This window comes from Alosa sapidissima, chromosome 4, assembly GCF_018492685.1.
Source record: "Alosa sapidissima isolate fAloSap1 chromosome 4, fAloSap1.pri, whole genome shotgun sequence".
NCBI lineage: Eukaryota > Metazoa > Chordata > Actinopteri > Clupeiformes > Clupeidae > Alosa > Alosa sapidissima.
This window is the reverse complement of record NC_055960.1, coordinates 36,915,178-36,930,696: the sequence shown is the minus strand read 5'-3', so window position 1 is coordinate 36,930,696 and position 15,519 is coordinate 36,915,178. Positions and strand designations below refer to the sequence as shown.

The following is a 15,519-nucleotide window of genomic DNA, read 5'->3' as shown; positions in this document are numbered from 1 at the left end:
CGCAGAGGAGACCTCTCCCGAGTTTACTGACCTCATCGAGTTTACTGAACGCCTCTCAATCAGGAACCGATCCTTATCTGCCATTGCCGCAGATAAGAGGACAATAAAACAGTGTAAAATGCCCAAAGATGGTGTCGGTGTGTCATGAACTGCAGATGTTGCTGACTGGTTTGGTCTTTGGACTTGTTTTAAATTCAAGAAGACAGAGGTGTACATTAAAAATAGAATATAAAAAAAAAGGAAAAAGGTGTCATATTCCCAGATTGAGCTTGAGAGGGAAGGCTCTGTGTTTCCAGCTATGTCAGTCGATGTTCGAAAGTGAAAGTATTTTCCTAATGGCAGATGTCAGCTGCATTGTTGTGCCTTGTTCGGCCCGGCAGTGAAACCGTGCATGCACAGTGTCTCCCACATCCTGTCGGAACGTGAGCAACGTGGTGTCACGCTTAAAAAGGGAGGTCCCGAAGTGCTGCTGCAGGGTGTCGCAAAAGCTGGCCCAGGCCAGCCACTGTGTGTGTCACAGGTTGTCATGATCAAGGCACGGCTCCTGTCGCCCCCGACCCAGCCAGTTAAAGGTGGTTGTGTCACTTTCTGTGTGTCTCTTCTGTTCACCGCGCAGCAATGGGAAACCAGTGAGTATCACGTTCCTCTATATGTAATTTACACAATCCGTATGAGAATGTTGCATGCACAATAACTGTAGATATTGTAGTTGATGTGTCGAAGTCTTTATCCGGTTGTTTCGATTAACTGCTTAAAGACAGTTGTCTGTGTTGGTCGGTTCCTCACATATCCTGGTTGAGAATCAATCCTCTCCAGCTCCGGTTCCTTATGTATAGCTCAACCTGCATGCTCTCTTCTCAAACGATTGTTCCTCTGCCCATTACCCATGAACCAAATCCAGAACAATCTGTGCCTGTGTTTTTTCCCATTGATTTTATCACTCAAGCGCACCTCTCTTGTCTCATGAATGTTCATCTCTGTGCCCGTTCCAAACTTTATTTTCTTCTTCAGTCAAGGTGAAATATTTGCTGACAAAATACCCTTGAGTTCTTAGCATGTTAGCATCCACAGTGTTGCATTTGGTTGCAAGGATCACAGTCTCAAGGGAGAAACATGTCAAAAGAGGAACATCATCAGGAATCTGTTTGGCATTCATATCCTTGGCTGGACGTTGCACTGACCCAGCATGCTCAATGTGTCCAGGGGACAAGCAGTAATCATGAATGTCAGAGTGCTGTTGTATTTACAACTGTGTTAAAAGGACACGATTGCCATGCTGATCTTGATGTTCACATGGTTCTTGTGTTCTTCACTGATGTTCTCATGACACTGGCATAAGGTAAGATTTGTGCAGGAAAAAAATGTGCTAGCTGTGATCAATCTAGAACGTCAGTTACATCTTGTCAATTATCTTGAAGTTAATATTTCAGTCAATATACACTCAGGTGTACGAAAGAACTTGGAGAGTGTGTTGTCAGTGCACTTCTGTGGTATAATAATTTTTACTATTACCATTGTGTGAAACTATATTTTTTCTCCTTTAATAACCTGACCCAAAGGGGGTTTACATTGTACAGCTTGCAGGCCAGTGAGTTTGAAGAAGTCATGCTATTTCGTTATTTCCTGTGTGAACATTAGAGGTTAAATTTAGGCCCAGTTGTGGTCTTGAACACAGTGCAGGCTTTTGTAGTACATTCTTGGTTCCTCGTCTTGCTTCTTACCAAGTTGCTTTAGCGAAAGGATTGCAAAATCGTCCTCCACCACTTTTAAGAAGGAATCAGCCCTCCACAGGGCTGTGTTATGCAGCGGCGGAGAGGAGAGGGATAAACTCATTACATTACATTAGGCATTTTTAGCCGAAGCGACTAACATGGTAAACAGGTTAAGCTTTTTAAAGCAATTCTCTCAACAATTCAAACATTCAACTCATAAGAAGTGTGTGTGTGTGTGTGTGTGTGTGTGTCAGACCCAAATGACAAAAATAAATAGTGCACCTGTCGCTTTTGTGTGCGGGTACAGTTTAGTTTTGCAGTTTCCGTGGTTCCTTTCTTGGGTTGCCATGGAAACTTTCACAGCTCCAGTCTGAAGGAGAGCCTTGGACCTCCAAATGCACTTCTACAGTGGCAGTGTGGCCAACATTTTACTGATGCCTGCTTTCCTCTCATAGGGACAGGATGAATCCTTAGCCCAACCAAATATCTCCAAATTTCAGCCTACCTTGTTTTATTTAGTGCAAATCTGAGTACAAGCCTGTCCACTTCCACATGCATGGAGGGCATTGTCTGCAAGAAGTTGGATCAAAAAATGTCTATCTATCTATCTATCTATCTATCTATCTATCTGGCGTACTTTCTGATAGACAGTTCAAATCGATTTAAACAGCTTGTCAAACTGTGAAATGAGGCCAGAGTTGCTAAATGAGTAGATATTTTGTTTGTTGAAGACCAGGAGTCTGTGCACCATGACTCAGTCTTAGCCCTGACACCTTTAAATGTGTTGCACCCAGTAGACTTGGCACGACTATATCAGTCAGCTATACACAGAAGAAGTTCTGATAGACGCTGTGCGATTGTTCTTGGAGTTGTTCCAGTGGCCGGAGTTGTTGTAGCCCATTAGTTGACATGTAGGTTGTCAGGTTGTTACTAAAAATGGGCACAAATTGAAAGGTTAGGCTATGTATTTGTGAAGTACAATCTAGCCATCACAGTAAAAATAATTCCGTGGAAATGCATTCCAGTTGCTGCAATTGGAAACAACTGCAATCCATGCATTTCCACGGAATTATTTTTGGAATCTGATCCCTTATCATACCTGTTCATTCGTACTCGATGCTCGACTTATCGTGACTAAATTCAAGATGGCGGCGAACGGAAACTTCCTGAAGGTACTGTCTGTATAAATCGTCTTGTAAATAAACTACCAGTGCTTTTTCAAAGTTCTCAATGTCCCGTTTTAAATGTCAGGGCCCTCGGAAGTCTACCAATGAAGTGTGGAGCTACTTTGAGCCTCGTAAATGGTGTAAAACAGTGATTTATTTGCATGGCTTGTCCAATGCCCGAGACACCCCCATTGAAATCTTGTTGGTAGCATTGGCTAACTAGCACCAGATTTCGGAGTGCAGGGGACAAGCCGAGATGAGCTATGAGACAAAAGTTCACACTCGGTATCATGTTTCAACACACTTCAAGGTAGGTCAATACCACACCAAACTTCTCCTTTAATACTCATTTTTATACAAACCAAGACGGCGGATTCCTACAGAAGCACAAGCACCCACACCATAAGTGTAAACAGTGTTGTAAGGCTGCGTGTACAAATCCACTTGGAGCTCCAGTGTAATTTTGATTTGCGACGAGAATTAATCGGTCTAACCGTTGATGCAGGAAAACACCCTTGGGTCAGTTTTAAATGCAGAAAAAAATCTCTTGGGTCAATTTTCGGAATTACACTTTAAGTGTCCTGGTAGAACTTTTAATTTCCTTATCTACCTGACTTTTGAAAAACATGCTGATATCTGACAGGAGTGGTTTTCAATAGTCAGGCACCTTGTAAGAAAGCCACATAAAAGGTAAATGGTCAAGGAGAGTTGGGGAATGAGAAGTGATGATAGTTGGGGTCGTAAAGTACTATGCATAGCAAGCAAAAATAAATATATGTACCTAAATGTTTCTTACAGCATGATATAGTCTATTATGATTGCATTGTACCCCTTATATGTCCAGTTAACCTGTAGACACATCTCACATGTTGACCAAAGATAAGAGAAGAGGTCTCATTTTCTGTCCTGGCTTTCTGGACAAAAAGCCTTCCTGGATGAAAACTTGGTTTGCAGCATTCCTTTAGCTATTTAAGCTTTTGGTGTCATTCCATTAAAATTCACAGCTCAATTTAAAAGAGTGACTTGCATTAAGTGCTTCTGCTCAGGGAAAAGACTAGAGGCTATTCTCTATCTGAGCCATACCGTATAGCTTTGCCAGGACTCTATCTGCTTGAGATGTTGTGTATTTCAGTGACCAGTTTGGAAGTTTACTTTAACAGAAATGAACACCTGTAATTCTGCCCGTCTATACACTGCAGGTACCCAGATACCCCACTGCAGGTGCCCAGATACCCCACTGTTCATGTCATTTCTTCTCTTTCATATTCTTTTCAGCTTTCCTGTAGTTGATCGTAACAACAGGAAAATGCCCTTGGGTCAAGATGGACACTCATGGAAAAAGAAAACATGTGACATCAAGGAGATGTATGACTTTAAAGATGTTCTTGGGACGTAAGTACAATATTTAGACCTTACATTTAAACTAATACTATACTAAAAATGCCCATAAAATATAAAATTTGTCCACAAAATGTTCTCAGTGTCCTCTGTATATCCACATAACATAACCACATACGTTCTGAACTTCTTCAGTGGTGACGTCAAGATCAGAACTGTATGTTTGAAAGCTTGAAAGGCCTGTATGTGTGTCGTGACATTCTGCATTCTACGATTTGGATTAAAAAGCGAATGTGGAAGAACTCTGAATGGTGCCTAACACATCTAGAAAAAGGAGAAGGAGAATGTGATGCTTTAATGGCCCACTTGAGATCAGGGGCCAGTGACAGTTTTAAGAAGTTGCAGCAGGACTACTTTTAGCCGTTTACTCCGAAGATGGGGGCCTTCTTCTGGGTGACATTGCTGGCCTGTTTCTTGGGTGGATGTGTGAACTGACCCTTCCATGGAAGTCCGTGGGGAAGAGCCGAGTGGGATTTCTGGGGCTCCCGAAATTCCAGGGGGGAGAGAGAGATAGCCATGATTGGGATGGAATCTTCCCAGAGTCGAGCGGCCCGAGAAACCAGACCCTCCTCCCTTCAGAGAGAGAGAGAGAGAGAGAGAGAGACTGGTGGTGCAGACAGAAGGAAATATGTGTCTGTGGGGGAAAAGTTCAGCTTACTTCAGTTTATCCTTTCCACTCCGTTCTGGGCAGTTTAACTGGCAGTTAACAACTTTTCTACAGATGAACTTCTTCAGGGATGATAGTTTTTTTCCATATTACAAACTTGTGTTACTTACTCTTTATATCCCCACTACACTGTTGTAGTGCATGTATATGTTCTATGTATTTTTTGTGTCTTTGTTGATGTCCTGTCGTGAGCATACTGAAGCAACTTGCGCTGAGTTTATGGCAATAAAGTATTGAATCTTGAACAAAACGAGATGAAATTTAAGGTTTTCTTTCATGTTTTATAAGATCATGTCCAAAGACACCTTTGCAGCAAATAATGAGAAGAAACAAATAAAGGGACTGAATTTACTTTAGAATTCAAGAAAGGCCATCTTCCATTTGTAATACTTGGAACTGTTGTCTTTTTCCTTATTTGTATAAGGGATATATATTCCCATGGTTGGTGAGCATTTAAGTCCCATTCCTTGTTTAATGATATCTTCCAAGCCAATCTGTACTGGCCTTAAGCTGCAAATCTGTTTTCATAACAATCTGGAACATCTGGATTTGATATTGTGAGCTGAAAACCCCTCTGCTTTTCTGAATAGCCAAGATCAGACGAGGTGATTATTCGACAGATAGCCTTTGTGGTTTTTTCTGCCATTTTTTCCTATCTCCATTGTCTTCCTGTGTCCAGGCTGTTTATGGAAAGATCACTGCCTCACAGCATTGCTCAGCTGCGAGTTCATCGTGGGCTGGTTGTCTTGGCAACAGGTGGAGACACTTTCCATATGGACTATAACAGTTGCTATGGAAACAAAGTTTTTATTTTCTATTAATAATCTGGCTTGTGAATGTGCGACTGAATGGTTCAGTTTAGCCCTCCACTCAAACAGCGCGCTCTCATTCAACACTGCAAGTGCTTGATTCAGATTTGCTGATGACAGGCTCAGCTCTGCTAGGGGTGAAAGAATGAGGAATAAAGATGTAGTGCCCCCCACCCCACTGCTGCTACCCTAGGTGACCCGACACCCTAGTGCCTCATTTGCCCTCCTTATCTGCCCCGCCTCTCTCTCTCTCTCTCTCTCTCTCTCTCTCTCTCTCTCTGCTGGCAGTTGGCCCATGCATGTTGTCCTACACTCTGTCCTGTGGCTGAACGTGTCCGGGTGGCTGCTTGGAGCTGGAGCGGGTTCCACAGTGCTTTGGAAATGGGCACAATTTCAGAGGGATTAATAATATTGTTCATTTGGAAAAAGAAATGTTTATTCTCGAGTTTCTTGTTGATCTTGATACCATTGATCATTTCCAGCAGTGCACACTTGTTGTTAAAAGGTGTCTACACCATCACTAGAATAAACAATATCAGTAGTAGAGTAAACCAGTTTGTGGGAAAAAAGAGCCTCCATATCTCACAGATGCTTATCTACATCTATGTGACTATTTGTTCAGGATGGAGTGGCAGCGGTGTATAAATATTAGTTCTAGTGGCCACTAGATACATCTTGAGGATCACTGAGCTCTCTGGTCGAGGTCATTACACCTTTAGCTATATAATTTAGAGATTAGCAGAGACTTTGGACGGCATGGAAGTTTGTCGGCACGCCAAACGCAGTAGAACTGTTTGGGTCAGTTTTGGTTGCTCTTCTGATTTCTCTTCTTAAACTCTACTGTGTTGCTCTTCTGGCTGTGCAGAATGGAGCCTCGGCTTTGCGCGTACTCGACAGTAATTAAACCAGAGGAACAATTAACGGGGCACACAAAAGCGGCCCCATCGCAAAGCCATTGAGTGAGTTCTGTGTGTGTGTGTGTGTGTGTGTGTGTGTGTGTGTGTGTTTTCCGTGTGTGTTTTTTTTTATGTGTGTGTGCTCTCTTCACATTTCCCCATTCCCAGAGTGACTCATTCATCTAGCCAAGCCTTTTCAGCAGCCTAATGCATTCACGTTTGCCATTTTGCCCTGGACGTCCCCATGTTAGCACTCTATCTGGCCCTGCATGTGTGCCGGTGCAGGAAGAGAAGTGCGGTCAGTCAGTCGGCTGTGAAGTGTGGGTATTAGTGGGAGTGGTGAAGCACAAGAGCAGGTATTGATTTTGGTCAGGGCTGTCGGCACAAATGTTTTCCTGCCCTCCTTAAATAGACAAGCAATCCTCTTGGAAATTGTGGGGCATTCTACGATTTAACCACCCCCACGTCTGCTTATAAGGGGGGTGGAACCATGTCTGTTGGGGATAGAAAAAAAAGAAATGAATGTCCTAAATACAGTGCATGTGAATCTAGTTTAGTGACACCCATTGTTAGAAACTGCTGTGTGCCTCTGGATTGACTTAAAGTGGATAAATGAGGTTGGAGTGTGAGGTGTCTGGATAAGGCTGAAAAATGAATGTCTCGCTGGCTAGGTCAGTGTTATTTTAGCAGAGTGGGTTTGCCCCTCATGGAGCTGTCTGAGACCAGCAGCAATGTTTCCTTCCTGTGAAACGCTTGAACATCACAGCAGGAAATGCAGTATACTATTTAAATAGAGCTACTTTTGTGTCCAGAAGAGCCTGAAATACTGGTCATGTTTTGGCGACCTGATCAGCCATCTTCAGTCCTCACTCTATTAATATGTGTCCTGGGAAGCTTCATCTGAACTGAACAGCCATCAGCCACTGGATTAGAGGTAGTTAATCCAGGCGATTACCGGTAGTTATGCATATCAGACAATTGACCTTTCCTTCTTAACTGCACTGACAGAATCATATATTTGATGTTGCTTTAGAAGGTCGCTTTAGAATTTTGGTTCTTCACATTGCAGGTCGGACATCACAATGTGCGGGTAAGATTGTCCAGCTGAGTTTCTAAGGTCAACTCTATATTTAGAAACCAATCCATCACGACCCTTTAAGCACATTACTGGTGAATAATCGGTTGACTAATGTGTAAGCTATGGGTATATGTCAGGTTATATCAAACATCTCACCTGTAAAAAGCACACTTCTGAAAATAAAAATCTTCCTCATTACAAACAATGTGAAATCTAGGGGCAAAAAAATGAACAAAAAAAATCCATCCTATAATGACGGGGAAACGGCATTCATTAGCAGACGATCATGATTGCCAATAAAGCTGCCTGCAGATGTAGCACAGCTAGCTGATGCTAGTGATGACAGTTTAGGCTATTCTCCAGTGGACGTAGCTCGGCTGGCCGATGGTATTGATGAGAAAATGTAGTGTGTTTTCCAGTGGGTCATGCTGCCACAGACGAGCAGCGCGTCCGCGGATCTCAGTCGGTTGTGAGGGCGCTGGGTGCTGGAATCATCTGAAATCGATGGGGCTGATGGATCGGTGCAGTGCTTTTCTCGCTGTCTAATGGCGGCGGCATGTTCAAGCCCTGCCCAGGCTCTGGCCAGCCTGCACCACTGGGATGGCCAGAGGAGGGAGAGCGCTTGGTAGGAGTCAGGCTGCAGTCCATTGTAGGTTTTTGCCATTTTGGTAGGGCACAGCTGTCAGGCAGCAGTTTGTCTTTGGGTCACAAAAGTTGAGCTCGTTTTAAGCTGTGCTTTTTGGTACATTGAGTTTCAGGGTTATTGAGTGTGCTTTCCCTCCCAACGGAAAGGTTAAGCTGGGATGGCCACTTGTTCTGGTGTTTTCAAGTTGTTCCCAGATCATGTACAATGTCCTTAATCTGCATATCTGCAGAGAGGTGTACCCAGACATTGTAAATCATGCTGACCTTTAGTGCTCCAAGTTATTTCCATTTGTAACCAAGCATTGGCGAGTCCATGGCAGTGACCATCCAGAACATTCTGTGTTTTTTCTCCACTTTCTTCTCGATGAGATGTTGATTAGATGTTGTTTGTCCATAGCCTACTGCCTGACTCATACGTTTGTTATTTCACTCCCTGGCGCTCATCATGTTTTGAGTAGATGAGCGGCTCAACTTGGCTAAAGTTTGTCAGTGGTATATTTAGCCTGTATTGGTGGTGGGATCAGCCGTAATGGCTCCACAGTGCTTGACGTTGAGTGCTCACACAGAGAAGAGATGAATAGTTTTAATGGCTGTGCTTTGAACAGGGGGACGCCGACAATGCTATTGAGTTACCATACTGGAAAGAGGTCGTGTTTCATTGATTTGAAGCCTGTGAATGGAGCCTTGCAGTAATGGCACACAAATCGGCTTGGTGTCTTACCTGAGCTGGAGATCCTCAGAGGGTAGATCCTCAGAGAATACGCATCCAGTTGTTTTTTTTCCAGGTCTGAGTGATTTGGATTCGAATCCAAGTGCAGTCACGGTGGAATGAGTTGTTGTCCTGCATGTTTTTTGCAACAGCCATGTGCTTCAGCTGAACTCATACTGGTTGTTTGCAACGAAATGAGGTGCAACTGATCAAGCTTATGATAAACAGGTGCAACTGATCAAGCATATGATAAACAGGTGCAACTGATCAAGCATATGATAATGAGGTGCAACTGATCAAGCATATGATTGTTCCCAGGATTTCAAGGTGCGATCCTTTGTAATCCTTCTAGAGCAAATATTAACTGCTTATAATGAAACTACAGTGTGGCTTAAAACAAGTGCCTCTTTGCTTTTGATACAAACTCTAATGAAGGTGTGATGTTTGTCCCTGTTGCGTTGTCTGTGTAGTTTGCTCATGGTTAGTCCCAGGGTTCTGACTGCCTCTGCCCTCCACCACTCTGATGTGCTTTGCAGGGTGAATGAACTGTGAGCAGGTGTCCTTACCAGCATGGGAGACACACAGGAAGGTGCTCGAGGCCCCATCTATAATTCAGCCGTCATGCACGCACACACACACACACACACACACACACACACACACACACACACACACACACACACACACACACACACACACCTAGCCACACAAACACATGCGCGCGCGCACACACACACACACACACACACCTAGCCACACAAACACATGCGCACACACCTAGCCACACAAACACACACACACACACACACACACACACACACACACACACACACACACACACACACACACACACACTCAGACCCTTTGTCTCACGTGGAGCGCTCCCTCCCAAACTGTAGGAACCTTGCTGGCACGCTACACAACTTGGACATTCAAACGCATGCCAATGTGCCACATCTATATTCTGGCCTTTGTTTTTGGCAACGTGGAAAAGGTGGTGGCTTGGCTCTAGAATTATGAGCTAAGTCCATGAGCTGGTCCGGCCTCATTTTCATGACACAGCGCTACAAAAATAGCAGTGATAGCTCCTGCTGTGTTTATGCACACTGACAGTCCACCACCATCACCCTCAGTTTTACTTGTTATACAAACTGTTTTCTATCTCTCCAGTAAAGCCCTATGAGATTCCATTATAGGAATGTACATTCCCTGATATGAATTTTTTTTTAGCCATAGTGGTTTGTCTCTGACGGACATGTCTTGGCAGCAAAATTATGGGGTAATTAATTTGCCGGGACTTGCACCTGAGGTTTTACCTGTTCCTAATGCCTTCATTTTCCTACAACCCCAAATCAGAAAAAGTTGGGATGTTGTGTAAAATGCAAATAAAAGCAGAATGTGATATACATTATATATACACGAGCTATAGTTGTGTAAACCCGTATTTAAGAGCTAAAGGGACATAGACAACATATCAAATGCAGAAAGTGAATATTTCATGAAAAATATATGTTCATTTTAAATTTGATGCCAGCAACATGTTGGGACAGGGAATCTGGGGTCTGTAGAGATTTTTGCTGCCCTTTTCCTGACCCTGGACCGGTACAGGTCCTGGATGGAGGGAAGGTCAGCTCCAATGATCTTCTCTGCAGTCCTAATTGTCCACTGCAGTCTGGCCCTGTCCCGTTTGGTGGCAGACCCAAACCAGACAGTGAGGTGCAGATGACAGACTGAATGATGGCTGAGTAGAAAGTGGTCAACAGCTCCTTAGGCAGATGAATGAGTGATGAACCTCTACATCTTTACTTCTTAGAGACTGCCTCTCTGGGATGCTCTTTTTCATACCCAATCATGTCACCAGTTGCCCTAATTAGTTGTGAACATTCCTCCTTTTGTTTTCTTTATCATTGCACAACTTTTCCAGCTTTTTGTTACCCCCGTCCCAACTTTTTTTGAAACGTGTTTCTGTTATGAAATTTAAAATTGACATATCTTTTCCATGAAATAGTCAAATTAGTCATTTTCAACATTTGATATGTTGTCTGTGTCCTTTTTGAAACTAAATATGAGTTCACAAGATTTGCAGATTATTACATTCTTTTTTTTTTTATTTGAATTTTACACAATGTCCAAACTTTTGCTGATTTGGGGTTGTACAAATCCCACATGAGAAGCCCCAGAGGAAAGGACCTTGTCCCTAAATGGAAATTCTTACTTGCTGACAAAACACAGCTTACTTGGTTCTCTTTGAGTCGAGCACTTAACCATCCCAGTAGAGATGGACAATAACTGTGGGGGGGGGGGGGCTGCTTTTATTTTAGTGTTCTCACTGGAACCGGAGTGTTCTGTGGAGTGTTCTGTGGCAGTGTGGGTTCCGTGTTGACAGAGCATAGATAGCAGGGTTGTGCAACATTCCAGAATTGAATTGAAACTGGCTCTTAAATTCCAATTCAATTCTTGAATTTCACTTGCACTTCAATTGAGGTAGCAAACAGGAAGCAGAATTGCAATTCGAATTTTGCACAACCCTGATAGATAGGACCGTTCCCACTGGTTGTTCATCACCTGTTGGCATTCTGAGAGGACTATTAGTAGAGATGGACCTGCATGTCAAGAAGGTACCAGGAAGTCAGCACTAGAGTTGTTTACAGGTACAGTCACCATTGTTTAGATAACAGGAAAATCCAGAGGCGGCCATCCTAAGAACTTAGACTCAAGAACTTAGACTGCTTGTTCATGTGCCCTAATGTCTGGTCTTTAGGTCTTTGTACATCTTCCAGGAAGAATTTGAGCACAGGTCATTAACAATGGAGGGATCTGTAAGATCTGTGAGACGATTCCTGCTAAAAGTCATTTGTGCGTCATGAGTTGTTATGCACAGTGCTTCATCACCATTTTGTTCTGTTTTTTTACTCCTCTGCTCTAGTGAAGCACTTTTTCCATCTTGTCACGTTCAATTAGACAGAGTCTCTGCAATTTTCACTGTTAACATTTAGAGCTGGCCAGCCCCGGAGTTCTAGGCCCTGAGTTCTAGTTCTAGCGTCACGAGAGGGCAGCTTGCTTATCAGGGCATGGAGACCGTGTGTGTAAATATGAGAACAATCACTACATGCTGCCTGCATGTTACTTCATTTTTGCCTCACTGCCTGTTGTGTTTGATATGTGGCAAATGTGCCCATGTTTTCCCCCCTCCTCCACCCCTTTACTGTCAAACAGTCAGTAGAGAGGGTCAGTCAGACGCAAAAAAAAGAAAGAAGGAGATCTGTGCAAAACAGACAAAAGATTTTCAAAAGGACGAATATAGAAGGATCCCTTGGTATCTTACATTTAGTCTTCCCAAGACCTTTCTGCATCCTTAAACCACACATGAAAGAACATGCTGAACTGCAGGGTTCTCAATTGTTCCCTTCTGACATCATTTTCATCCTTGATGTTTTGTACATGCCCTGTGTTCGGCGCGTAGGCAGCCCATCAGGACGAACCGACACTTTAAAGCGGGTCACCCCCACAGCTTTTCCCCTCGACTTTGAAATCCAAAGGTCCACATCATGGGAACCGCAATTAGCAGTGCACACATTGGCTTTAGCTGTATCGCTAAAAGCAGTGCAACCCAGTGGCTACTATTAGATGGTCACTTGTTTGTCCTCTGCGGAGAGGACTTGGTTGTTGCTTTGCCTGTGGTTGACCATTGGGCCGTGGCTCATTTGGCTCTTCCTGGAGGTTCCCAGCTGTTTTGAGTCTATCACCGAAACCAAGCCCTTGACAGCCCCCTTCCCTTCCTGTTGCTAAATACGATGGCAGCCAGACAGACAGTGGCAGGAAATGAGGCTGATCTGGTGGTGACAATTATTGCATGGTGATGAACTGGGCTTAGCTAACTGGACTAAGCTGTCAAAGGCCTTTTGAGTGTCACAGTATATAGCAGCAAAAGAAACACAAGACGACAAATAATATTATAAATATTTATATGGAATATAATTATCTTCGTTGTCCACATGTCCATCTCCATCATGCTTTTTCTTCCTTACAGTTTGTTATGTGAAAAAGTACGAGTCTAGAATCTTCAGTTTGGCGCCTCTGGCCTCTTGGTTCTGACCCAGTTCTGTCGAGCTGTTCAGAAAGTTTCAGTGCATCCCGCGGGTCACGCTCACAGAACACCTGGTGCTGAGTTTCATAACCCAGTTCGGTTGCACATACAACAAAGCTGCTACTTCTTGAGCTTTTTTGGTTATCCCAAAAGTACAGTCAAAGCATTTGTGTTTGTCCGTATATTTGTATTCATTTTGCTCTGTTGTTTATATTTTTATAAGTCAAACAACAACAAAAAATGATTGTTTTGAAAGATTATCAAGAATCAAGTCAGTTCCATCAGTTGGCCGATCAGTTGAAAAAGGGCGTAGGCAATGAACCAGTGTACCATTCATGAATTGGTCAGAATGAAATGTCCCCGTACGCCTTGGACACATGGCGAGAGTGGCATTAGCCCACTATGTGTACTGTGCTCCACTCTGTGTCCAAATCAAAACAGTACTCATTTTATTTATTTATTTAAGGTTTATTTAGACATGGACAGTGCACATTAATGAACATAAAAATGTAAATGCCCCAGAATTAGCCAAAATGGCTATTTTGCATCTGTTGTCCATGGGCCAATGTTAACAGGCCAGATGTGCCTAAAATAAACTCTACACACATCATTGCATTTTAATGCACTGCTGTAAAGTCCGAGCAGTGCAGCACTTTTATTTCTGCGCTATCTCCTTTTTTAGCAACATTTTTTTGCTTTTGTGTTACGTGTATATCAGTGTTCTGTGATCAGGCAACCCTACACCTGTGCCAATACTAACTAGCATTTGTTCATCACAACAATGAAATACCTTATTGTACTTAACCATATTATTTCATGGCAGATTGGTTTCATGTCGTCAGGATGTCTTCACACATCCTGGTGTGACCCTGTGGTTTTGAGAGGTTACCACTGAATGCTCCGTGCCGGTCCACTGCCCTGCTTTTCACCACATGGCAGCACAGCGCATACTAAAATAGCAGCACCACTATTTCAATAGATTTCTGCTTCTAAGATTGATGGAGGACTCACTCACACCCCATGCTTTCCCCCCACACTCCTGCTCCTGGCTACATTGTGCTCGAGTCCACACTTGACCTGTGCGGTCAGGCTGGGTCAGTGGCTGTTCCATCAGGGTCTAGGTGTCATGTGCCATGACCTTGTGTTCCCCCTACGTTGTGTCCACCTTCCTGCAGACTCCTTTTCACACTCTCAGCGTCGAGCCTCTCCTTAAGTCTGTCAGGCTTGTGGTCCTCCCATCCATCCTGTTAGCAGACAGTGCCTGTTACTCTCCAGTTCAGGATGAAGAGATGGAAGTGCTCAATACCAGTGTATTGATATCAACTAAAAGACCAGGGCCAGGGAGACTGCAGAGGTTCCTATTTGTTGTGTCTTCAGTGTGCTTTAGGGAGTTCTCTGACTCTCTATTTGAATAGCTATGAATGAACCAAAATAGAACAAGGCGTTTCAAAAGTGGAACATACAATACAATATATATATATATATATTGCTGTTTTAGTTTTTGTTACTATACTGGCTCCAGATCGGCCCTTTGGTGACCAACAGAATGTTGAGTGATGTTCTACCATCAGATGTTGAGATCCCGGCAGCAGAACTGAGAGTGCTTCTGAAGGCCGTGAAGGCCGTGAGAGGGGGGTTTGTGTTGTCAGTGTGCCCGCTGGACAAGAGAGCAGAGGGCATGTTACGCAAGTGAAGCAGAAAGAGAAGCAGGGTGAGGAAAGAGTGGAACTCACGGTCCACAGAGATTTTTCCAGGAGGTGTGTGTTTGTGTGTGTTTGTGTTTGTGTGTGTTTGTGTGTGTTTGTGTGTGATGTGTGTTTTGTGTGTGTTTTGTGTGTGTTGTGTGTGTTTATGTGGGTGGACATTTCTATGTTTGCGTGGGTGAGTAAAAGTATGTGGGGGCACGCTGGAAGGGTTGCGGTAGTTTCGGGCCTTGCTGGCTGCTAACACTGCTGTGCTCTCTGCCTTTGCCTCTCTGAGGGTGCAGCTGCAGGCGTGATGAGGAGGTTGTAAGTTCCAGAGAAATCAGGCGAGCCAGTCACGCGTGTAGTCTGCCCCACGGATACATATAAAGATGCAGTCATGAAGAAAGTCGTATGAGACAAGTAAGGGGAGGGGGCGTCTCTAGAGGTACAGTTGTGGTACATATGCCTCTGCTGACGAGCCAGTCACTTACTTAAGGAAGTCATCCCATGCCTCTCGACAGGCATTTTTATCATAGTCATGATGCTCATGTTTTGATGGCCTAGTTTCTGCAGATACTCTTCCTACATGTGTCTGCAGGGAGTTGAGTCAAGGGAAAAAAATGTCACACATGTCTGTCTTTGGATAAGCCAGGTCTCTCTCTCAACT

The 15,519-nt window shown here is 43.7% G+C and overlaps 1 protein-coding gene across 1 annotated transcript in view; it reads left to right on the top strand.

Moving 5' to 3' along the window:
- The first annotated feature begins 349 nt into the window (after positions 1 to 349).
- camk1b (calcium/calmodulin-dependent protein kinase Ib) overlaps positions 350 to 15,519 on the top strand; it is a 38,524-nt gene continuing 23,354 nt past the window's right edge. The window contains 2 exon segments of the mRNA XM_042089198.1: positions 350 to 629; positions 4,154 to 4,270. Of these exon segments, the coding sequence (XP_041945132.1) occupies positions 619 to 629; positions 4,154 to 4,270 (128 nt within the window). The 5' untranslated portion in view covers positions 350 to 618.